At 44.9% G+C, this 24,998-nt stretch overlaps 3 protein-coding genes across 3 annotated transcripts; 1 reads left to right on the top strand and 2 right to left on the bottom strand.

Annotated features, from left to right (window-relative positions):
• Positions 1-6,049: 6,049 nt before the first annotated feature.
• nudc (nudC nuclear distribution protein) lies at positions 6,050-13,039 on the bottom strand. The gene is made up of 9 exons (XM_070846243.1): positions 12,879-13,039; positions 11,912-11,989; positions 11,585-11,794; positions 11,430-11,501; positions 11,202-11,315; positions 8,637-8,831; positions 8,463-8,546; positions 8,257-8,375; positions 6,050-6,378 (listed from the first exon to the last, which is right to left on the bottom strand). The coding sequence occupies exons 1-9, from the start codon at positions 12,951-12,953 to the stop codon at positions 6,327-6,329; spliced, it is 999 nt and encodes a 332-aa protein (XP_070702344.1). The 5' UTR covers positions 12,954-13,039; the 3' UTR covers positions 6,050-6,326.
• Positions 13,040-14,535: 1,496 nt separating this feature from the next.
• Positions 14,536-15,413, top strand: LOC139215316 (nuclear receptor subfamily 0 group B member 2-like). The gene is made up of 2 exons (XM_070846244.1): positions 14,536-15,076; positions 15,163-15,413. The coding sequence occupies exons 1-2, from the start codon at positions 14,539-14,541 to the stop codon at positions 15,402-15,404; spliced, it is 780 nt and encodes a 259-aa protein (XP_070702345.1). The 5' UTR covers positions 14,536-14,538; the 3' UTR covers positions 15,405-15,413.
• A 1,929-nt stretch (positions 15,414-17,342) lies between these two features.
• On the bottom strand, positions 17,343-22,865 carry kdf1b (keratinocyte differentiation factor 1b). Its single transcript, XM_070846569.1, has 4 exons — positions 22,687-22,865; positions 20,748-21,684; positions 20,573-20,659; positions 17,343-17,983 (listed from the first exon to the last, which is right to left on the bottom strand). Exons 2-4 carry the CDS (start codon positions 21,676-21,678, stop codon positions 17,889-17,891), a joined length of 1,113 nt encoding a protein of 370 aa, XP_070702670.1. The 5' UTR covers positions 21,679-21,684; positions 22,687-22,865; the 3' UTR covers positions 17,343-17,888.
• Positions 22,866-24,998: the final 2,133 nt, after the last annotated feature.

The raw sequence follows: 24,998 nt of genomic DNA, 5'->3' as shown, positions 1-24,998 counted from the left end.
TCAACCAGCATCCAGTTGCAGAGAGGTCAAAGGTCAGAGTCATATTACCTTTTAGGATAACATATTTACAAGAGCAATATAAGAGTCATTCATGTTCACTCTTACATTTACGTTCATATACAGCACAGTTCATATATTTACATGTATGTACAGTATGTCTACACCAGGGGTGTCCAAACCTTTTTCACTGAGGGCGACATACAGAAAAACATACAAAGTGCTGGGCCACTCACTAGAAGTGAGCTATTCTGCTAACTTTAATCCACTAGAGGTGAATCAATCAAATGTAGGTAAATTCTGCTTGATAACTGAATATGATTTAAGAAAAAAAAACAGCCTTTCCATTAGTGGGCTTTCATTTATTAGTTGTGGTCCAAGCTGGTCTTTGCCTTGTAGGCTCTTGTTCAGTGTGTTCAGGTGATCAGTGAGATCCACTAAACATGCCAACCAGAGAGGGTCACTGAGCTCATGAAGAGGTCCTTCTCTCTTCAAAGCTAGTCGATTTCTGATCTCAGGGAATAAAACCGCTGCAGCACAGAGCCACGACTTAGCCAGCCAGCCAGCCCCGCCCCCCCCAGCCTTACCTCCACTTTATTGCCCCTCGGCGGACACCGTAGAGGCCCTTCCTTTGCGTCCTTTCCTGTCCCAGCTGGAGCCCCATCCGTCGTACTTCCACATCATGCCAACTACACCTGGCACTGCTTCAAAAACATCCTCACCGGTCGTGGTGCTCTTTAGACTGCTAACATCAAGCAGCTCCTCCATAATGTAAAAGTGATCTCCATTAGTTATCAGCTGTGCTCTCATCGCACACCGCGTCTGAAACTTTCTACACTCACCTGTTCTCTTACATTTCCTTAATTCTGCCATCTTGGGTCACCTGTAGCACATTTCTTCTTCTATTACTCATTTTATAGAGAAGCTGCCTCGTTCAAGACCGTTACTCCCCCTAGTGGTGAGACTAAGAAGTACAACACACTCCAGCACAGGTTCCCTGTGTGGGCCGTATTACAATACATTTTTAGAATTTCCTGCGGGCCAATGAAAATTGGAGCACGGGCCGCAGTTGGCCCGCGGGCCGTAGTTTGGACACCCCTGGTCTACACTATATGTATTTGAATTGAACACGTCTTATTATGCGTGTATCTTATAGAATATGTTTGATTTACTGGACCAATGAACAAGTGAAATTCTTTTGATATTAGCCAGTATTTGTGAATCCCATTGAGTATGTCCCACTGCTGTGTCTACAATCTGTACCAGATATAGCACAGAGAGTTTAGTCTTGAGGCACTCGCCTTCATAGCTTTTGTCAGAGAACTGGAGTTTGAAAAGTGAATGACTTCATTACTTTCAGTAAACACCAAAAAGCAAAAATAAAAGAGCCACTGAGCCTTTGTGTTTCATCTTCAGTGTGTGTGTGTGTGTGTGTGTTTATGAGCAGTTGTCCAGACTTGGTGGATGGGGAGGATGTTTGCTGATGGTCTTTGCTCAGTCTGGAGTGATAAACAGGTCCTGCTGGGCTCTGAGCCATCTCTGCCCTCTCACTTACGGTGTGTATGTTTGAATGTGTGCTGATCTGCGGACCCTGAGCTGACTGAAGCCATTGTCCCTCAAGATGGCTGATCTGCTCTGTACACCTCAGCCTGCAGCCAGTGTTGGCCTCCACTAATTGACAATTGGAGTTTGACTTTGCACACTGGCCTCCTCTCCACCCCTGGAAGTGTGTGTGTTCCAAATACGCTTTACAGAGTGTGCCCAGCACCCAGGTGTGGAGGACGGAGGACTCCAAACAGCAGATGCAGATGTTGAATTGGGTCACTGTTGCCTTATTGGTACTGTAGTTCTGAGTTTTTCGCTATAGCGGAGGTGTAGTGTACGGTAAAACACACCAAACCTACATTTCTTTATTTTTGTATTTATTGAAAGAAAGAAATATGATACAGGCAGCGGCTGAAGGAAGACTTTCTTCCAATGAGGCACCATGAAAATCTAAATCTGACAGATGAAGAAGACGCCAGCCCCTTGTTCCACCTTAGGCCTGGCGTTCCCTCACGTATCCCTCCTCCACTTCCAGGAATAAGCCACCGAGCGGCCTCGTGGAGGAAGACAGAAGGGCGAAGCGGCCTCGGCAAACACCGTGATTATGATGGTGAGTCACATTGTGCCGGGCCTTGCTGGTGATTTACGAGGGGCCGCTGCCAAAAAACAAGTTGTCAAGTCTGGAACAGCGAGTCAGCTCAGTGGCGGGGAGGTGTGTTTGCAGACCGCCCCCTCGTCCGCCCCAAAACCCCAACCCCGTCCCTCTGATGTCTGTGTGCCTTCGTTAATGAAGAAATTCTGGTACCTTGGTGAGACATTGCTCTCAGCTGAGCAGACTCTGGCTCCTCCGTGCCCTCAACCCCTGCACAGTCATCCTGCCGCCCCACCCATCTGCAATCCCATCAGGCCTTTGGCTTCACCTCCTTTGCAGTTAATGGAACCAATGAATGCATTTCATATCTTTTACCACCACATTTTCAGTACACTGATAACATAACAACAGTACCAACTGATGGCTGTTAGCATATTTTCTTTTTGCGATTAGATTGCCATGTAGTTTACAGGAAGCTTTGGTCTTGTGAACGGCTCCATTCATTTTTTTCTCTCAGATGCCGCTCTGGCATATTCCAAAATGAGACCCAAAACTGACCCAAATTTTTTTATATTTTCTTTATTTCATCCATTATTGACTTGCCAGGCTAATGCGAGACATTGGCTGCCTGCCTCACTCTGCCTCTCTTCCTCTTCCCTCTGGGCTTTTGCAAATCTCCTTCATATACATATGACGCACTGAACCAAATGTTAAGTGCTCCATATAATCATCACAAACAAAACCTGAGCCCAAAGCTTTATACAAGAAAATGGCCCCAAGGCGACCTGAAAGCTTCTGCTTTGTTCGGACCCAACAGGTTTTAATAATTGGGTGTCAGGATTTTAAATATTCTCCCAAACTCCAGGCTGTCAACGGTGTCCATTAAATTGTCCATTAAATCTTGTACGTCATGGAAATCAGTGAAATAAAACGAAGGAGTCAATATTACGTCGTTGTTGTACTGTGCTGTTGTGCGGATGTTTCAACCCCAACTGCACAAACAACTGCATTACCAAGTGCAACCACGATATATGTCTGGATTTCTGTTGTGTGTTTGGTCGCACCATTCTCACGCTAGAAGTTGGTCAGAATTGCTGCTTGTTCATGAGTTGGATCTGGACCCGCTCCAAACGTCTTCCCACACTACACCCTTCCACCAAGTGTCATGAAAACCAGGCCGGTAGTCTTTCTGTTATCCTGCTGACAAACAGACGAACAAAAGCATAACCGAGGTTCGTAGCAACTAAACTAATGGACGGGGTGGAGATATGAATGGAAACCAAAGAATGTATGCGCAACTGCTCTAGTCAATATCATTCTATTAACAAAGGATGAAATTTCTATACGTGGAGTGAAATCATATGATGAGCCCACAGAGAATTTTGAAAAGTAACAACACTGCAGTTCTTCTCAGCTCTGGAGAGAAGTTTAGTGACTTTAACTCTTTTTGTTTAATAGCTTGGCCTTAAAATCACTGGTCTCCACCCTAGGGACAATGAGGAGGACCCATCCATGGTGAACGTCAGGGGTGACAAGATGCCTAAAGGAATAAGAAAGTGAAGAAACACGTGTATATTTATGGCCCTGAAGTCAAACATGGTGACCCGCGCTCTGAAATCAGCAGCTCAGTTCTGCATAAACGCCATCGTCCCGATGAGACAGATGTCCGAGGAGTGTTTTTGAACTACATGAGCAATTTCACACATTAGGAGGACTTGCTTGCCAGCATAAGCTAATGTATGTTTCCTCCGGTCACCACAGTGATGGTGACAGCCTCTCACCATCCTGACAGGCCAGTCCAGTTAGCTGTGGACGGTCACACAAGCCGAAAAGACTTGTAAGCAAACTGGTCCTCACTGAAGTAACATTTAGCAGAGGTGCATGATATCCAGTGTGGTCTCAGTGAGAAAGCGTGTCTCCCACTCATTGGTAGCTGCGTGCTGATTATCCTCGGGGTCCAGACGACGAGCCGGTCGCCGCATTCACACAAGTCACAGAAAAAAAGCACGACTATAACACTTTGTTTTAATATGGCTGAATGATGATTACTTCACAGGATCGTTCTGTTTGGATCAAAGATAACAGGAAAAATCCTTACAGTTCAATGGTGTGTAACAGACCCACTGGTCTACTGGAGGATGTGTGTCCGTGTCAGATCTACACGTTCTCATTGTGTGGTTAACTACAAAATCAGAAAAGTGCAACAACACTTTCAAAGTAAGGCACCAAAACTATGTAGTTTGGTGGTTTAGATGGTTTTGGTTAAAATGAGTACTTTAGTTACAAACGTGACTTAATGGTAGAAGTTCTGTCACTTAGAATAACTATATGTTGGGTTTTTGAACCCCCCAGGTTCAGCTGTTGGCAGCTCAGTTGCATTGTGGGTAATGCGGGGGCCAGGTAGGATGAATGAGTGGAGTGAAAAAAAACACATCATCTCTGGTTCTGTGGCATAAATGTTCATCAGCGCTAAAGCAGTGGAGCATTCTCTGAAAAACCTGATTACTTTTGACTCACACAGCCATTTAATGTGATTATATTACCTCTCTATATAGCAGACCACCACGCTCATGCTGGACTCAAACAGCCTACGTCACAGGAAGGGATGCTTCTTCTATTCTATCTCACCGACATTGACCTCACTGATGTTTTCCTCCTGCTGCTGCTTCACGTGTTTAGGTGTTTCTGTACAACGAGGTCTTTACATTTCACTTCCACTCACAAACTTAATGGGAAAATCCACAAACTGAAGTCTGTGTCCAGGTGTTGGGGAGTTCTACTGAATATGTGAAAGAAGTCATTACCTGAGTGTATCTCTGCATGGGGTCAGAAAAGGGTAGTTTTAGTGTCCAAACTTCAGCTGGTGCCCTCTTATTAGCCCTTAGCTCTGATAGGATGTTACATTAACGATGGGCGCACCCAAGCATAACGCTACTGCAGCACTGTTTGCATTTGCAATCACTGTCCATGCTTATTCATCCACCATTGGGGCTCTGCCATCAGCAGACGCTCAGCCCTGCTCATTTTTTCTCCGTTACAGCCAAACCCCTATCGTTACATCAGAGTACAGTGTGTTAGAGTGCTGCTCTTTTAAAACGTTAATTGCTAAAGGAGACATTGTTGATTTCACACAAATACAATGAACTTTCTAAAAAACTATATACATACATACATATTTCTGCAGAAACATTTTTCAAAGAATGGACCATGGGGCAGATAAAGAGCTCGTCTCTTGCATCTGAGCACATAATTAACTACGTGATCACTTAAGAGCTGCTCTCAAAGTACGATGTGATCTCCTACTCCTTGATAAAAGTAACTCAACAGGCATCCCTGATCACGATTTACCCTCCGAGCTGAGATTAACTGTAATTTGCACTCAACCTTCCAGGAAGCCTCCTCACACTTCAAGGAAAACACTGCTCTCTTGTGGATCAAAAGCAAACAGCCTTCCAACCTGTCCACAGTAGACGTGTCTACCTTATCTGGGCATTTCACTGGTACGCAAGTAATATATATTAACGGCAAATATTTTAACAGTTTTAGGGTTTAATGACATTTTACATATAAACTTACAACCCAGAAAGGCTTGGACACCGACTACATATCCACTAGAAATGAATTCACCTGCATTCTGACAACTAGTGTTCGACTTGTTCTCTTTAGTAGGAGCCTTTGGAAGTGATCCAAACACAACACATGACTAAGTTCATCGACTCTCACTCACTAGTCTTAGCAGTGAACTCTTCAGTGTTGTGAACTCTCTAAAATTGTTGTCAGTAAAAAATACAAACAGAAGCAGGAAAAGGGCAGTTTTCATTTTGCTGCCTGTGATTCATTTCTCCATTACATTCCAGGCAGGGACACTCCAGTTTGTGCCGACAGTGCAGTAAAACATAAGCACTCATGCGTCGCTTCACTTTGATTTTAAATTCATTTATTAAAAAAAAAAAAAAAATCCAGACAACTTTAAATATTGAGACGACATGCAAAGGGAGAATGTTACAGTTACCATGTCAAGAGGAGACAAACATGAACCTTTGCAGCTCAGACTTGTTAGTCAACAAAACCCCTGTCCAGTATGGAGAGCAGAGAGGAAGGGGGGGGTTGGTTGGCGCCTGGCATCGGCTCCTGATACGATGGACGTGAATCATAATGTGGATTCTACAGGCGAAGTGGACGACAGAGGGTCTCAGCTGAATTTGGCTTTAGAAAAATCCATTTCAGGGTGCTGAGCCATGAACCTGCAGAGACAGAAGACAAAGAGGACGGTGTGTTATCGTCAAAGCAAGATGACAGGACCGTCAACATTTTCCTGCTGGGCACAGACTGACAGACATTTTTACCTTCAGCTACAGCGCCTCCACCTGGCCAGTGAGGGGATTTCTCAAATGCTTTAACAGGAAAAAGATTCGTGACCCCTCTGAGGTGACAGCATCAGACAGCGCGGTTGATTGGACGGCGGTGATGTGAACTTTGTGCCAATAAAACAACTGTGAGAGCAGCTGCCTTGACTACAGTCACCACAGGAGTATTGTTTAACCCTTATAAAAACTACAGAAGATCTTTAGAGGCGGCTTTAACGAGCGTAAAGAGGAAGTGGAGGTCACCAGAACAGCAGACATGTCTGCTCTGGTCTGATCTGAGAGCAGCACAGGAGGAAGAGGTCATCTGCTACCGACAGTGATAAGAGAGCGGCCTTCACATCTGTGTCACAGCTGTGACAGTAGCCCACATCCAGGTCTCATCTTAGATTACTACTGCTACACTGCTATGGAAAATTTAACATGATACGCCAGGGATGGACCACTGACTCAGTGGAGGGGAGGGGGGGCTACTGTTCCTAAAAGAGTCAAAAAATCATCCCATATACACACATCACATTAACTCTGCACTTTAAGGAGCTGTAGCAGTTCTTCAATATACAAAATTAACACACATGAAGGAGTGTTTTATGTATATTTACTGTAAATAGGATCTAGTTCACTTTACGACAACCCCCCCAAAAAGTTTTTAGGTTTTGGTTTCAGTTCTTTTTACTGCACTATCAAAAGCAGCCTGCAGAGACTTGAAACAATGTTTTTTTAAGCTCTCTCTGACAGAAAGTCCCTGAAAGAATTGGCCATCCTCTTAGCAACGCACTCCTATAATGTTGTCAGACTCAAAACCAGTGCAGTAGATATTCTCTCATTCACTCCACGTATTCTTCTTTCTTGCCAAAACCTAGCCTACATTACCCACAATGCACCTCTACCACCTCTACGAGTTCAGCCAGCGATTCTGATGTGTTATGCTGTGTCTCTCAAGCCTCAAGCACAGATGAGCAGCAGGCTACTGGTCTTTCTAACCCCCCAGACCAAACCCACACATCACCTACTATGTGGGTTTTCCTTCTTTTATATAACCAGACAACTCTTAACGAAAAGAACACAGACTGTGATGTGTAAAAGTGGTGGACCTCCCCATTAAGGCCCCTCCAGGAGAAATGAAGAAAATGGAGGCACCCCGTTGCTTACCGTGATGGATTACATGTCTCGGCAGTTACACTGTGGAGGCTGCGTGGAGGGAAGGACACCAATCCTGTGCTTAAGAGGCACCAAACCCAACTGGATCAGCTAGAGGACCTGAGGTCTCAGTGTGTTACTGTACATGACTTACTGTGTACAGCAATCATAGAGAACAATTCAAACAAACTGTTAAAAGGTCACAGCACGGCTGCCTGGTGCTCTGACACAGTGACACAACTGGTTTCTGGTCAGATCCACGTGTCTCCTTAAAGCAGGCCCCATCGGTGCGCGGCAGAAGCTGGTACGAACACCACACTATCTTTTATTGCCTGCAGTTGTAACAGGTGAGCCTGGCCTTGAGCAGGAAAAGGGTCATTCTGAGGGCAAAACTAGACAGGCGGCTTTCAAATTCACTCGTATAAAAGCTTAAAATACATCATAAAGCTCCCGTTAAACCGTCTGTGGATACTACTTTAGATAGCTGGCCGATAAAACACAGAGGATGTCAGCTGACAGACAGTAAAAAGATCTTTGGGGTGTCATGATGGTAAAGACTGAGCCAAAGAGAAGAGGTGTATGATATGACTTGGCAGTGATAGATGACTGGAAACTTACTTTTTAAGAATGTCTTGTTTCTTCTGCTCTTCAGATGTAGGCAGGCCCATTGATTTCTGTCTTTGGTCGTACATCATCTTCTCTACCATACCGCGCGTCTCTCCGTCCAGGTCTGACAGCTGCTCAGCAGGAGAGACACACAGTAAGTTACTGCAGCTGTATGGGAGGTAGAAAACACCTAAAGGCTTAAACCTTCAATCCTTTACCTTTGAGTTCTCCGGACAGACTTTCTTGGTGTTGATTTCTGGATCTGTGGTAACAATCCTGCTCCACCACTCCATTTTGTTAATCTGGAATGAAGAAATATGATTCAGCTCAACAGCTCAGCGGTTTGATTCACAGACTAGTGGGTATAATCTGTGGACGGGGACACCGCTCACCTTTTCCAAGTGGACTGTGACGACCTTGCCGTCGTCGATGAGCCAGGAGCTTTCCTCTACCTTCACCTCGTTGTATAGCTCGCTGTCGATGACGGGAGGGTGCCCCTTCAGGCCCACCTTGATGGAGCGCCGCTGGATGTCCACCACTACGTCTTTACCCCTGATGCGGAACTTCACGTCGAAAGGCACCACCAGCTGAAGGAGAGCGGTACAATTGATGAAACACAAGCACAAGAGGACCACCTGGGGATCACCTGGCGTTGCTAAAACACAGCATTGTTCAGGCAAACACACTGGATCGAGGCGGATAGAGGACGCACTTCTTCTGGGTCTGAACCCCAAATTGCTCCTGAAGAACAGCTTCAGCAGCAGAGTGTGAACGTGTGTGGGTGAACCATCTCCTCCACTAATTAGAGTCCTCCTGAATGAATCGTGTGTGGGTGGGTGAAAGTGGCTGTAGAAGCACTTTGGGTGGTGGAAAAGTCTAGTGAAGCAGTAGAACAAGTGCAGTCCGTTTGCCATTAGGGATGCACTGATAAAGCTTTTTCCAGATCAAGTACAAGTAATTACATTTGGGAACTTGCCGTTACTGTGTGCCGTTAAGAGTACTTAGGAGTGCCAGTACAGTATTTCATTTCCATAACTGTTCTGTTATAATACCATTAGACTTCTCCGTCAGGTGTCAGGAGCTGCCACAGAGGCTCCGAGTGTCACTAAAGCTGCGTTTCCACTGGCACAACTTGGCCCTACTCGACTCGGTACGGCACGGTTGTGTTTCCATTACACCAGGTACCTTAAAGTGGGTGGGGTCGTCATAGCAAGGCGGGCCGAAACTCCGGTGGCGTCATTTGTATGCGACACAATACACCACACTACACAACACAACAGAGAACATGGAGGCGATGGTGTACCTGCTGCTCGGTCTGTGGCTTTTTGTTTTGTTGCAAGTGTTTTAAAAACGGCGGGTTTGATTCTTGTGAACGAGTCGCTCTCATGACTCATCCAGTGACGCGATTCCCTGGCCAATCAGTGGCCTGCAGTCTGGTGAAGTCACAGCTCGACTCAGCTCGCTTGGAACCCCGGCCGAGGAGGTACTAAAATAGTACCTGGTACCAGGTACTAGGGCCGGTGGAAACGCTACCTAAACCGTGTCGAGTCGAGTTGTGCCGGTGGAAACGCAGCTTAGATGTCCCAGGAGGAAGTGATAGAAATGACTATTATTATTAGTAAAGAGTGATCATGACTAAAGAGTGTATCTTTGTTTTTTTCTTTCAGGATGGCTGAAATCATAACCTGTTTCGTGAAATCACTGATAAAAGTAAACAGTGGTCGCTCACAGCGATGCCTGACTCGTTGTGTGAGCTCCACAGTAATGTTGCCCTGGTCACTGAAAACATTGTTCACTAACATTACTTCACTAAACTAAGCTTAGATACGACTTGGTAAAGGGAGATATTTCCAGTCCGCTCGGCTCATAGAACCGAGGTGATTTTCCACTCGCAGACGGATTATAAAGATCGACAAACAAATGCCCCAGATCACAGGTTCGCTCCCGTAAGCACAGGCGATGTGATTCAAAGTCTTAGTGAGGTCGGGGGCCAGTGTACTTCCTGCAGCTTGTGTGTTACAGCCTCCATCCTGTGGTGTGAAGAGGATGAGGACCTGAAGGAGGACACTTGCTGCTGGAAATGAGTTTGCTTGTTAACGTGTTTCACTGAATTGAAAAAAAAAAAAAAAAAAGCAGGCTTTCGCTGTGTCCTCGTTGCTATGGTAACTCATTCAATGTAGACAGCACATTCGTTTAGAACGATGAACAACGTCACAGGAAGTACTTGGTACTGTAGGTGTCCTATATCACATTTTACTGGACACCCAGCAGCCAGTCACACATGGTACAAACCACAGTTCATCAGAGCGGTTAGTTATCGGCCTGTGGGCTAACTCACTCACACTGTCTGCCCCCGCCAAGTGATTTTGTGTCAGTTGACATTGTATTGATGGCAGATGTTCGGCCTTGTGGATCTCTTATTCATCAGTTCATCTCTTCCGTTAAGGAGATAGAATCTCTCTCTACCTCCTTACAATCGCACGTTTAGTGCAATTAATTTAGCAAAAAAGGAGACAAATTTCTCAATAAACTAAGTAAAGATACATTTGACTTTCAGCAGCAGTATTTTAAATTTCTATAGATATTGTGATAATATCAATATCGTGAATTCGTCTGGCCAAGATGATGAAAATCTGATATCACAACAGCCGTAGTCCAAGGTGACTGAGCCCAACCCTAATGGACCAGGGAAGTTCATTCCAAGATCCAAATGGACCCAATCATTTTTAAACGTTATAGATATGTTTTTGCCAGAGATATTACAGGCCTGACCCTGTGCATGTCCAAAAAGAGAGACCTGACAAATGTGGTAATTAAAATTGCTACTAAAAACGTTGTTCTACTGTCTCGATACCGATTTCTGCCTCAAGGGTTTTTGCCAAAAACCTTGCTGGTAATCAAAAAAACACCTCTAGGTTTAAAGAATAGTGCGTGATGAAGAACTTAAAAGCACTCACATCAACTTCAGACAGGGTCTGTGTCCACCTGTAGTTTGGCAGGTCAGCTCCGTTTTCTGCATTAGGCTTCAATTTATCTTTGTCCTTCTCATCCTCCTCTCCCTCTGACTCAGACTGGGGGAAATGGAAATAAAGAGAAGTGAGTCAGCAGAATCCGATTTTACTGCACATCAACGCCAAACTCTTTACCCAACATTTCACTCGAGAGGTGTCCCACTGCTCACTCACCGCCTTCTCTTCTCCTGCTTTGACAGGTGACTTCTCGTTTGTTACTGTCACTTTCTCCTCCTCTGTCTTTTTCTAAAATACACATAAAGACAAATAAATCATTCTGTAATATCTCTAGTCCTTTGTGACTAAGCGTCAAGGCTCCAAGATTTCACCTTGTCAAGTTCAGACTGGAGTTTCTCTGCTTCTTCGTCAGTCAGCTCCTGGATTCTGGGGCCGTCGTCATTTCTCCTTTTCCTGTCTTCCTCTGCTAGCTTGGCAGCTCTTTCTGCTTTCTCTTTCTTTTCCTTCTCCTGTTTCATCTGCTTCTCTTTGAGGTTCTTCTGCGCTAGTTTATTGTGGTGGGCGAAAGCGTCTTTGACCAGCTGAAAGAAAGAGATGGTGAGAAGTGAGGGATAAATGTAGGTCTGCCCCTTTCGTTAGGTAACACAACACATCGTCTCAAATGTCACAGAGGCTGCAGACATGGCAACACCGCTCACCTTCTCTGGAGCATCCGATTCACCACCGGTGAAGAAATCGGTTTTGCGGCGGAGGAAGCTAAAGAAAGTGTTAACTAACTGTTGAGAGAAAAAAAGGTTGTTACTGATTGTGACTTTAAGGTGCATTTACTTTATATGACTGAACCAGACTAAATATGCTGAACTGTTTGCTCACATCTCTTGCTGCTTGGTTAATAATAATAATCCTTTAATGGTCAATTTTTGTACAGCATACTTCACAGCACACTTTACAACTTGAAATTATATCTCTGTATTTAACCCATCATATGTACACACTCATGCACATGCATATGAACAGAGGGCAGCCATACAAGGCGCCCGGGGTTAGTTTGCACATCAACAATATTAAATTCTCATTCTTCTTTCTGTCCTCCACATCCCTCTGTTATTACTGCAAATCTTGCATACAACATGGTGTTGCGTGTTTCCATGCTCAGCCCTCCACTGACTGAACTGTCAACCTTTTCATAAATCATTTTTTCCTTCATATTAGCAAAGAAATATGTGCAGAAGGATCGTGGTGGTTCTTCTAGAAATGTTAGCCATATTACACCACCTAGACAGATCAGGCAGTCATATCAGTGCAACAGGAAAATGTTAGGAATACTCATAACATCCTGTTCCAACTACACCGTCTAAAAAAACATTTTTACCAGAAGCTAAAACGAGATTTTAGTGACAATTAGCACTGCCTCGCTAGTCAGGTTAGCCGAATTCAACACCCCAAGGATTAAGAACCTAAAGTTATGTCTGTGTGCAAGAGAGCCTATTGATCAAGTAAACATTTGTAGCTACAACTTCTGAAGTAGCTGAGAAAACCAGCCGTTTTCTGCATGTGACTGTGCACATGCGAGGTGTGCCTGCTAGCGCACAGGCTAACGACATTAGCTTAATCATTAGCTGAACGACAGCTTTAGCACGTTAGCAAACACACTGAGTTAGTTACCTCTTGAACGCCTCCTTCGTGTTGTTGTGCCATAACCAGCAACATGCCGTCATACTTTTCTTCGTCGTCACCCATGTTGGTGGATTAAGAAAAGGGTGAATAAGTGCTAGCTGAGAGATGACAAGCAAAAAAGTTGTGTTAGCAACAATGTGCGGCCCGTAGTCACACTACTCACTTCCTGGAGATAAACCCCGCCTACGCGTATTCTGGCCAATTGGATGAATCTATTTTACATGACAGCTGAAAGATCCAATCAAGTGAGAGCACTGGCTTCGGGAAGGACCGAGGCGCCCCGGAAGAACGAGAATTTTCTAGAGAAGAAACCAGGAAATTATGATTTCATTGTAAATATCGTGTTTAAACTACTATATTATCATTTTAAAAAGGAATCAAATTAATCACTGCATTAGCAGAAGAACTGTAGGAGGCATTTATTGGAAGAATATCTTAAAATGAACAGAAAATATTGTTCTCTTTAATGCCAGAATAATTAATTGCTGGGAGGAAAGCTGGTGGGATCAAATTCTGAAATTACAACTGAATTTATCAAATACATTTTATTCGATTTAAGGGCCACCAAGGCTGTTGTTTTCTGGATTTATTTTTTCAACTTTTATCTTTCGTCAACTTTTATTTACCAGCCAAATAACCTTAATTTATTGGCTAATCCTTTCATTCAACATTTGGATGAATGAACAGTTCTCTAAATCCAGCCCACCTCTCTTTTCCTGTCTGTTGAGCTTGTGGCCACATTCGTTTACACTTCGAGGAGGCTAAATGAGGAAAGACTAAGAAAGTCTTTAACTTTCACATTTCAGACAGAAGTTGAGCCAAAAGAAAATGGGAGAGTTTCGCTGATCTCCATATTTAGTGAAATCAGTGTGCACTAAGCCAGAGAACACACTGGCCTGATCTACAGCTGAAATGATTAGCTGATAAATCAACTTGTAGGTGCTGCTCTGTGTGTGGCTCAGATTACACATCCAGGGGAATTTACATTAAGTGATCCCACCTTCATTACACATGCTGTATTTTTAAAGGTGTCCACAACAGTTTGTTGCCTGGAGCGTGATGTGTACACATCAGATGGTCATGACAGAAAGTGTTTTAACCTGTAAACTTGATGAAGGGGATTAAATGACCAAGGCAAGGAATCATTTCTGAAACTGGCAGCTAAATTATAAGGCAAGGCACATTTATTTCTATAGCACCATTCAGCCACAGTCTGTAATCCTCAAAACCTATAAAAAAAATAAATCATTGTATTCTGTGATGCAGGATCAGGGTGTAACTGGGCCACAGGTCAGGAGGCAGCCTGTGCGTTGACCCCGTCAGTCCTTGATAGGCTGGTACAGACAGAGTTAATGACTGAGGTAAACACCATAAGTGTCATTCACCCCAGCGGCTTCTATACTTCCCTTCTCTGTGCAGCCGCTGAGCTGAACCAGCCTTATCGCTGCCACATGGAGGGAAGTCCACGGTCACTGCTTTTTTCTCTCCTTTCAAATACAGGAGCTTAAAAAATGGGTGTCAAGGCCGAGCTTGTCGTGATCAGGTGACATCGTGGATAAATAAGCTCGTAGGGCTGCGTGTGGGGGCACTACGAGACACTGCTCCCGCTCCCTGGAGCTCACCAGCCTGTTTCATTCTCTCTGCCTTCATGATGTTTCCTCTGGAGGGGATCACTAACAGCACCTGCCGGGACCAGCATCCTCACACTATCCTGTACAGCATCCTGAGCTGCAGGGAGGGCGGCCGCCACGACAACGAACTGAAGCGAGACACCACAGTACACAGCTGCCACTGTGAGCAGAGGAGGGCGGTTTGCCTCAAGGACCCGAAGGCTACCTGCCGAGTGGCCTCTGGCGTGCTGGTCAAGACCATATGCTTCATGAGAAGTTTACCGTCCTTCAGTCAGCTTCCGTCAGGAGATCAGTTGTCACTGTTAAGACACTGCTGGGTTCCTTTATTTATTCTGGGGCTTGCCCAGGAAAAGATAGTCTTTGAAGTGACTGGTGTACCAAATTCAAGTATCCTTAGACAGATTCTGCTTGGACCTGGACTCACCGAAAAGGAGGCCAACCAACCGACTCTAGCCGGGGTCCATAAATTGAGGACGTGCTTACATCAGCTGTGGAATCTGGAGCTCAGTCCGAAGGAATATGCTTACCTCAAGGGCGCTTTGTTGTTTAACCCAGGTAAAACACGTTTTTTTTACTACTTGTGTTTCAATAACTATGCTGATTAGTCCGTTGCACCTGAGACTTCTCTCTGTCCATCACAGCTGTTCAAGGACTGAGTGCCGTGTTGCTCGTCAAGAGTCTCCAACGGGAAGCTCAAAGAGCTCTCCAAGAAGTCTTCCGCCTCCTGCACCCAGAGGACACGGCTCGCTTCAGCCACATCCTTCTAGCAGCGTCTGCCATTCAGAGTGTCGGCCACAGCCTGGTCACAGAGCTCTTCTTCAAGCCCCTTATTGGCAACACAAATATGTTCCATTTATTAACAGAGATGTTGTTTGTCCAGTAAGGATTATGGAATTTTATATGAGAACTTAAGTTGAAATGCACATAAAATAAACCTTTTAATAGCTTCTTCAGCTTGACGACATTATTCGAAGTGTCCTAGCTGAGGAGGAATGTAACAGCCTGACCTCAGACAAATGCATTCTTTGACTCCCTCATGTGGCCACATGTGGCAAAAAAACAAGCAAACTACTTCCTCTTTTTGTTTCACTTCATTTACTTAATTGTGTTTACAACCAGAAATCAGTTCAAAGATGGCTTTAAGTCAATATAAGAGTCTTCTAACACATATCTGCTGAAAGGTAAAGTAGCAAACCTCAGTAGAAGGCCCATGCACACGTAGTACACTTTGGAATTTAGGAAATCCTCTCAGTAAATGACGCTAATGTGCGAGTGGAAACAAGATGCTACACCTTACCAGACGAATCACGCGGTTTAGCAAAATAACAACCATGACAGGATGGTTGGTGTTAGCAATTTGTTTGACACAAAACTAAATAGTCGAGTTCCATTTTCTGCGTCTTGGTGGAAACCAGAGCAACCAGTTTGACACCATTTCATTATAACCACCTTGGTGCTGCCAAAGCCTTGACACGCTGTGGTGTTGTTATCGAACACTATTACATCAAGTCATAAATGTAGTTTATAATCCACACTAAGAACTGAAATGGGGCATGAGGGGATAGATCCTGGGAGACTAGAGTGAAATCCGGACAGCTGAATCACTCATTTACAATATGTGTATTAACTGAGGGCACTACAATAGGGCCAAGAGCAGCAGTAACCACAATCTAACGCTGATAAGGACAAAAAGCTGAATAAATTCCACTGAGTCAGCTGGCCAAATTCCCATCAGCGCCCTAGAGCAAACACAGCAAGCACATTGGGATAAGAAAACAGACATTCACTTCATGAGTACCTTTGGGATAATGCCACTAATAAGTTAAAGTTATTGTACATGACAGGACCTAAAGCTTAGCTGCAGCTGAACCCAGCTTTTATTACATCTTTCAGTCTGAGACTTGGGTTCCAGACAGAGTGAGGACGGCCACAAACAGCACCCAGAGTGCTTCAAACACCTGGTTCACTTAAAAGCTTCATCTCATAACATCGAATAAAGGGACTCTGCTTCGGGGAAAAGAGATCACACTCCACACTGTCTGAACATCACCAAAATGAAAATACAAAAAAAAAAAGAATATTAAAAAAGCCTTTACTCAGAGTTCCCTTACTAGTGTTTTTCATATAGCTTTCAACTGCTGTTATGAGTACAGATATTGTTCTTCTTCTTCTTCTTCTTCTTGCAGTTTATTTCTTACTTTTTTACTGTACATAGAGAGATAAGTTTCACCAGAGTCAAATTCCTTGTTTGCTTGTACAAACTTGGCCAATAAAGTTGATTCTGATTCTGATTCTGATTCTGAACTCTCATCAGGGAAAGTAATGACAGATATTATTTACTCACTTTCCTGTCGAGAGAATACAACTCTAATATGCTACCGCCAGCTGCTGGTTAGCTTAGCTTAGCTTAGCATTGGGACTGGAAGTACAGAAACAGAACTGTACAAACGGCAACGTGTCGACAAGAAATAGTTCTGTGCACGAAATACCACCACTTTGTTTTAACGCCGATCTTTCAGCTGACTAAATAAACAGAATATAACGCTTTCATTTGTGGGGTTTGGGGGTGTTGCTAGGCAGATTTTGTTGCCTTCAGACAGAACTGGCAGGTTAGCTGTTCCCAGTCGATATGCTAAGCTGAGCTAACTGGCTGTTGCTTGAAACTCTCTGGAAGAAGCACATTCCCCAAAAGTATTCCTTTGACAGAACCCATTCTCATTTGTTGTGGACTAAATAAAAAAAACACCTGACAAAGTCCTGACAAACATTGTCACTTCATCCTTTCACACAACTGACACTAATGTGTAAAGTATTAAAACTATCAGAACATCACTTCTGATCATTCATTCAAAATCACTGACTGTAAATATGTGATACTGAAAAGCACTGATGAGAAAACGTCACACGAATTAGTTTAAAATCACATCTGCTGTGATAAAGTGTAAAACAAAACATAAAAAACTGTATTTTATTCTTCCAGAACTAGTGTTCTTTGCATGACAACAGCAGAATAATTGGACCAGGTCAACTTTCATGAACATAACTCACTTCTGATGGTTAATCGTGCTACAATGTCTAAAACCATCAAGAGCTGCCGCTGATATCTGCCTGCGGGGCAAACTCTCAATCCAGTAATCCTTCAAAGGTGTGCACAAGATTCATCGAGCATAAATATCTACACAGTGGGCCCTGAGTTCACGGAAGTCCTTCAGACAATGTGAATTTTCACATTTGCTTTTCTCCACAGCGAAGCGTTGGTCTCTACACAGAGCTTGGCTCAGCCAGAGACTCCTGTGCAAGCAAGAGCTCCTTCCAGCGCCCCGAATGCCAAATAATTCAAGCATAGGTGGCCAGTGTGGAGCGGGAATCATGTTCTGACAGAGGTGCGAATCAGTGGGACACCTGAAGAATTAGTCTCTGTGTGAGAGGGTGTGTAGGCTGTTGGAGAACCAGAAGTATGACCTATAGGAGCAAAAAAAAAGAAAAATTAAGATGGCAATTCCTCCTCAGTATTCGTCTGGACAGGAGACTGGGCCGTATTCACAGTGCACCTCGACTAGAAATCACCTCACACAAAAGAGGAAACACTGTGTTTAGATTTAGAAAATGTCTTTCAGACTTGTGTGTTGTAAAATGTGTGTTTGCTGATGTGCAGCATCTCCCATTATAATTACAGGAACCATGTAACCGCACCCAACATGACAATTTGAACTACCCAATTCATTTTTTTAATTTTACCACAATGTTGGCATGGCGACATATACAGGTTATACAGGTACAAGAGGCTGCGCTCATCAAGTAGCAGCAAGCCATTTATTTTGTATTTAGTTTGGTAAATCCCATTTTTAACATTTGTACGAGTTGTGTCTCACAGAAAAATGTCACACAGATTTAGGATAAGAACACAAAGGTGTTCTTCATGTTACTGTTTTCTCACATCCTTATCTTTCCATCTACAGGCGCACAGTGTCCAGTCTAACCAGTACTGTACACCCTGCAGTACCGGACCTGTTAACTTCACTGATAAAAACTATCTACATTGTAGCCTGTCACTGGTGCAGCCTTATGAACAGACTCAGGGTATATATTTAACAGGAAGTTAGTCCACATATGAATATCTGACCCACAAAGACCTCTGCATGAAATGGCTGACACATTAAATGATGCTCATGTTCTGAGCCAGAAAATCCCACTTCAGTAACACGTACATACACCAAACTCAATCTATATTCTGGAGGTTTTTGTACAGATGTCATTCTTAGCCTGATTTATATAGAAATGTATTCCTAAAACGTGGCATTTTTTATGACTGTTACATTAATAGTGTTTCTGCTTTCTGATTTCAGAAATCCAACATTTTTGACGAGGCATGTTCAGATTTCTGTTTAGAAAAGTGTAAAATTAGCACATGTAATTAAATAATGCCGCGTTTCCATATTTGAACATACGATTTTATAAAACCTGTAATTTCTAATCTAAACCTCACTTTTAGAGGGCGTGTTTCTATTCTCTGCTATTCTGTGCATCCTTCACATCGCATTTAATTGTGTTGCGTGGTATGAAACTTCATTGAGTGGCTGGTTATTATAATCGCACAAATCCAAACTGTACAATAACACCAGCAGTCAAATAGTGGCTCAGGGCCAGAGCTGCCATAAAGGACACGGAGGTCACATCCTCTGTGTTTATGCTGGGAAGGAAATGGGTTTTAGAGACCTGGGTCGGAGGAGATCACATTCTATAATTAAAAACCTACACAGTGAGGGCACTTTATAGACTGAGTCCAGTATTTTTAGAGTTTATATGCTTAAATTGAACTATGTTTAGGTCAACAATGACAATGACAGATTTCTGACAGGGCAATGAAACAGGTGAGGCCCAGCAAACACCTGAAATATAACAAAGCTGATCCTGCCCTCAAGTTCCCCTCAACACTGTTTCTCTTGTGTCGAAAAACTCTTTGGGCAGTTTCATTTGATTTATACGCCGGTTGGTGATCTCTCTTTGTTTCCTGGCAAGACAGAAAAAGTTTGAAAACCACTGATTTAGATGAGTCTTTTTTGTTTAATTGGCTTCACAATGTATAGTTGAGGAAATTTAGATTCACAAAAGCTCTTGATTGAGCTTTAAATACAAATATTTTTCTCGACAGGATAATTAGGTCACAGAGTTGTCCGAAACTTTAACTGAAATGAGTAAATTTTAAGTAAAAAAATTCAAATCTGGATTAAAAAGAAAAATCACATCAGGTCAGGGAGCATTTGTGGAAAGTCCATAAGTATATTTCACAATGACCCTGACATCTCTTTGTGTACTCAGAGCCTGAAGAGAAAGCTGAAAGCTGGAAAAGAAAGCATCAAGAAGTCAAACCAGAGTTTGGCTGCGTTTGATGACAACAAGTGGCTGCTGGCACATACATGTGTGATGGAGTTCCCCTGCTCCAACAGCCAAGTCACAGACAAAGGTCAAAGTTTCATTTCATGAAATATGCAGCATGTTATGAGACCGTGTCAGTTGAGTCACTTCTGTTGTTGTCACCATGTAAACAAACCAGGACGCGACCAGCCGTGCACTCCAGATCAGATTGGTGACGTAACCACTCAGTGAAATATGGGCGAATACTCACTCTCTTCCCTTGAAAACACTGTTTTATATGGTGATATTCAGACGTTTCTTTGCTGGAAATGACACAACAATTATGGATATCAGCTTTCTATGATCTCCTCCCAGCAGGCTGCCACCTCATCTAAGTTTTTATAGTGAAATGAGGCAGTATTGTACAGATACCTCATCATTTCAACTTCATGAATCAGTTGTTCCTCGTCTATAACGGTGCTGTCAAAGTGACAGATATAGAAACTGGACGTCTGACAAAAGTTCAGCTCAAAGCGGCGCTCAGCATCGTGCTGCTGTGGTGCTCAAGGCCAGTTAGTAAGTTAGTACAGTCCAACAGAAAACTTATTCTGGCGCTGACACACCCTTTTGTCGCCTGCTGTTAGGACACAGTGTAAGACTAAACTGTGAATGATGTAATAAAGGCTGGTTTCTTACCTCCGTTGTTCCTCCACATCTCTCTGGCACACTTGTCGGAGGAGGTCAGTTCTGATATTTGGATGTTTGGATTTGATTTGTAGTCATCTTGCAAACAAAGCAGAGAAAATAAGTGATGGTTACAGAAGGTCATGTGGATATTTCTGGAGTTAAGAAGTGAAAAAGTGGGACTTACTGTTGTTGCTGAACGAAAAGGAATCGCTCTCCCCCATGGTCTCGTGCCCGCTGTCCGACATCGTCCGCTTCCACCTCCCGGAGATGGCCGGCCTCCTCCTACTCTTGCGGGTGCTGATGCGGATGATGCCGCGCACCAGCCGACACTCGGCCTCCTGCTCGTCCATTTTGTGCTCCTCCGCCAGTGAGTTGATGAGACTGTTGATGGCCTTGCTCTTTTTCAGAAACACGGAGTCCGAGGTGCACCTGGCCAACTCCTCGATCTGATACTCAGAGTACAGCACCAGCAGCTTCTTCATGATCAGAGCGTCCACGTCCTCCTCTGTGGCCTCCCAGTCGTCAAACGCCATAGACTCATGCAGGGACGGGTGGCTGGGCTGTGTCTGAGCACCAGGCGGAGGCACATATGATGGGGATTTGGTTCCAGCATCTAGACACTCTAATGGTCTGTCAACTTTGACGCCGGCGATGTGGACATCCCCCAGCCAGTCTGTGGTGTCCTCTTCCTTGTTGTCTCCCGGGTTCACAGCTCGGAGGCTCACCCTTTCTGGTTCGTCAGGCGAGCTCTCGTTTGGCGCCAGGCACGGAGCGAGGATGGAGCGCTGGCAGACCCTGTACAGGCCACACGTGAGCACGCTGCACACAAAGGTCCTACAGCTGCTCGGAGACTCGCAGGGGTTGCAGGTTTGTGCTGCAGAGGGACTGTCAGCTGAGCCAGGAATGAAGCCAATGACCTCTGACTCCTTTCCATTGGCATCTTTCAGGTGAGCTTTGTGGGCCGTCTTTGGCTCTGGCATCGGGAGCCTGTCTTCCACTGGGTCCACAGAGCGCTCCTCGTAGGACGACCTCTGGCTGCTGCTCCGGCTGGGTCCAGTCCTGTAGCTGCTAGGCCCTGAGCCGTGCCTCAGACTGCCGGTGCTGCCGACAGACATGACTCACTGGCTCCAAGGTCGGGACGAGCATGAGAGAAACTGGGGTCATGTGAGGTGTAGCTAAATGGTAAGATGGTATGCGTTGATGAGGCGTTACCTAACAACACGTTATCAATCTAATCTGCCATGCAAAGTCTAAAATCACTCGTAACCCCCTGAGGGCATCTCTCTTCAAAATAAATGTGAAACTACTATCCCCAGGTGGCAGGTAGAGTAACCTAACTGGTTCTCTTGAAGATGTGTGTGCACACAGTGAAGAATTACACATCCAATTCACTGTGTGGTGTCATGGCACATTACTACGTCTGAACTATAAGCATTGATTGTAACTGTTGCATAAAGGCAAAATAACTCTATGAAAAGGTAAAGAAAATAACTATATTCTCTCTTTCTCACACACACACACACACACACTAGTGAGAAAAGGCTGCACCAAATCTCCTTTAAATATCTTGGAATTTATTTCCCCTTTGCTCACAAGAATCTGTTATCTCTTATGGATCTGTTTATCATCTAGAATTCGGTATTCCTGCTTGAGCAAACAAAGGGTAGAAAATTGCATCCATAAAAACCGATTCAATCAGTTGGTTATGAGCCAGAACTGTAGGCTGCACGGATGCCGAAAAGAGGCACAAATCTTCTTCAATCTGATGTTATCTTCTGTGGTGTTTTACTGGCAGTATATAGTCATTAAAAACATAGTAACCCTTAAATTGCCAGATTCTCTGATGGTGTCTGGCGTCCCGTGTCCCGATACATGTCGGGACAATGTTTACAGTAGCCTCACCGTGTAATTAGCCAATATTCAAACAAGTGGCATGAAAATATTATTTGGCTGTTTTCACCCACATTTAACTTAGCACTGACAACACGTTACTATTTTTTTGACACATATTACTGTACAGCCTCTATCGTGTATGGAAATTATTTTCACTTTCATGGCGACTTGTCACCGCGGCTCTTTCCTCCATTAGAGGACTTAGGAACTGCTCTCTAAACATTACTCACGGTGCACACGGCGCGTCCACCTTCTGCCTCCCGATTTACTGCTGCTCTCTCCGCCCTACTTTACACATGTCCCGTTTTAAGCCATTAAGAAACATCCCCGAACTCAGCTCCGCTCCGAAATGTCACTTTCAGCGAAGTTTTCGACCGACGCCGCGTACCTGAGCGTCAAGGTGGAGGAAACGCACCAGGTAGCTACGTGAGACTGGACTTCCGGTGTTGACTTCAATAATAAGACGCAAGTTAAGTCGCCACCCGGATTTTAGCTTACAATTCTGAACTTCGTATATTTACAGTGGTAATAACACATCCAAGCGTATTTAAGGGAAGGTACTACAGGCCAAACCATAGATTTTTCATGCACTGGTCAACTGTAGGATTTGGGGATATTTTGCTTTCATATCATTCCTTCTTTTTAGACAAGTGGAAAGCAAGAAAAACTTCCAGGACGCGAATTTAAGCGTTTATTTTACTCTACATGGTCCATTTGCGTCTGTAGATTTCTCCTTAATTCATATGTTCATATGTTGTTTTTCATAGTCTAAGCAGAGAATCCCTATTTCAGTAGTACTTACATACATAGATTTATTTCTATCTATATTCCTGAGGAATTCATATTCCTGAATTATTCATAGCATTATTCATATAACATTTTATATATATTGTAGCATCCCTGTTGTTGTTGTTGTGTTAAATGCTGTTTTGAAAAGTCCCACTGTTCCTGAAGGTGTTTTGCTAGGCATGTGAGTGGCTGAGAATAGGAGGAGGGCGGGGCGAGAGTGTGTGCTTGATTGTGGTGTGTGGCATGTCTCGTCCTCTGGTCGGCGCGCTTGGTGAGAGAGAGAGCTGCTCAATTGTTCCGGTATTGTTATGTTTATGTTGGCGTGGTTACGGCCGACAGTAACCGAAGATTAGTAATAAATTACATTACTAACAACTGGGCTCGTTATTCCACCATCCTGCTGAACGTTACATTGGTGTCAGAAGTGAAACACTGGACTTCTGATCTCGGCTAGCAGCGACCCGAACCAGCTAACTCTGCTCGACCTACGGTGGCGATGGCGGCGCAGCGGGAAATGACCGGTACTCGTCCTAAAGTCAAGGTTGAGGCGGTGGACAATGAGTACGATGTCACACCGGGACATGACGGTGGCTTGGACCGTGCTGCGGAGCATAGAGCCCGCCTCAGGCAGACGGCCAGGAGGCTAGCAGCTGACGCCGGCTTCAGCTCGCTGAGTGCGGAAAAACCCGCCAAAGACGCGGGGCCATGTCTGAATAAAGATGGCGGCGCCCAGAGTCACCAACTGTATGGGAAGACGCCGAAATACTCCGGTAAGGCGGACTGGGAGGCCTTCCATGCCCAATTTGAACTATTGGCAAGGGCCGCTGCCTGGTCGGAGGACACTAAAGCGCTCCAGTTGGCTCTGTGCCTTACGGAGGAGGCCTTGGCATGTTTGCTGCTGCTCAGCCCAGCCGATAGGGGGAACTACGGGGCTTTGGTTGGAGCCCTGCAGCGGCGGTTTGGACAGTGTAGCCAGCCCGGTGTCCTGCGAGCGGAGCTGTCCAACAGACAGAGAGGGCCTGGGGAGCCGCTCCGTGTGTTGGCTAATGACATTGAGACCCTGTCAAGGAGAGCATATGCCCACATGCCCATTGATGTGCAGAATGAGCTGGCCAGAGACCAGTTTGTGCGAGCCATCACCCCGAGAGAGCTGCGCATACAGACACAGCTCGCACGCCCCCGTAGTCTGCAGGAAGCACTAGAGCTGGCTGTGGAGAGAGAGGCAGTAGGAGCTACTGCGGAGAATGACCACAGTGGGAGCAGGCCGGTTGGGAGGAGTGTGGAGCTGGTCGGCCTGGGCCAAGAGAAGCCGGCCTGGGCTGCTGAATTGACTGAACTGATTCGGGCTGTGTCACTACAATCGACACGCCGCCGCACCCGTCCTCACCGAGACCCCCCTGTGTGCTGGACATGTGGCCAGCCTGGTCACATCAGCGTGCGGTGCCCAAAGCAGGCTGGTGTTCAGGGAAACGCCTCAGGGCCTGCGTAGATGGGATGACGCAGGCCCCCTCTCCTGTATCCCAGTCTGTCGTGTTTCCAGTGGACGGAGCCCGACTGAACAGCTGGGGGAACAGAGCTCCACTTCCCCCAGAAGCTGATGACGGCATTGAGTCCACAAGGGTGGTGGGGTGGACCCATGCAGGAAGCTTTTGCCATGTCCCCATCACCCTGGCGGGGGCTTCATGCACAGCCCTTGTTGACACTGGCTCCACTGCAACACTGATGAGACCTGACGTGGTTCCAGCAGGGGCAA

Source organism: Pempheris klunzingeri, chromosome 16 (genome assembly GCF_042242105.1).
Source record: "Pempheris klunzingeri isolate RE-2024b chromosome 16, fPemKlu1.hap1, whole genome shotgun sequence".
NCBI lineage: Eukaryota > Metazoa > Chordata > Actinopteri > Acropomatiformes > Pempheridae > Pempheris > Pempheris klunzingeri.
Note: the sequence above shows the minus strand (reverse complement) of the source record. Positions and strands in the feature narration are given on the sequence as shown.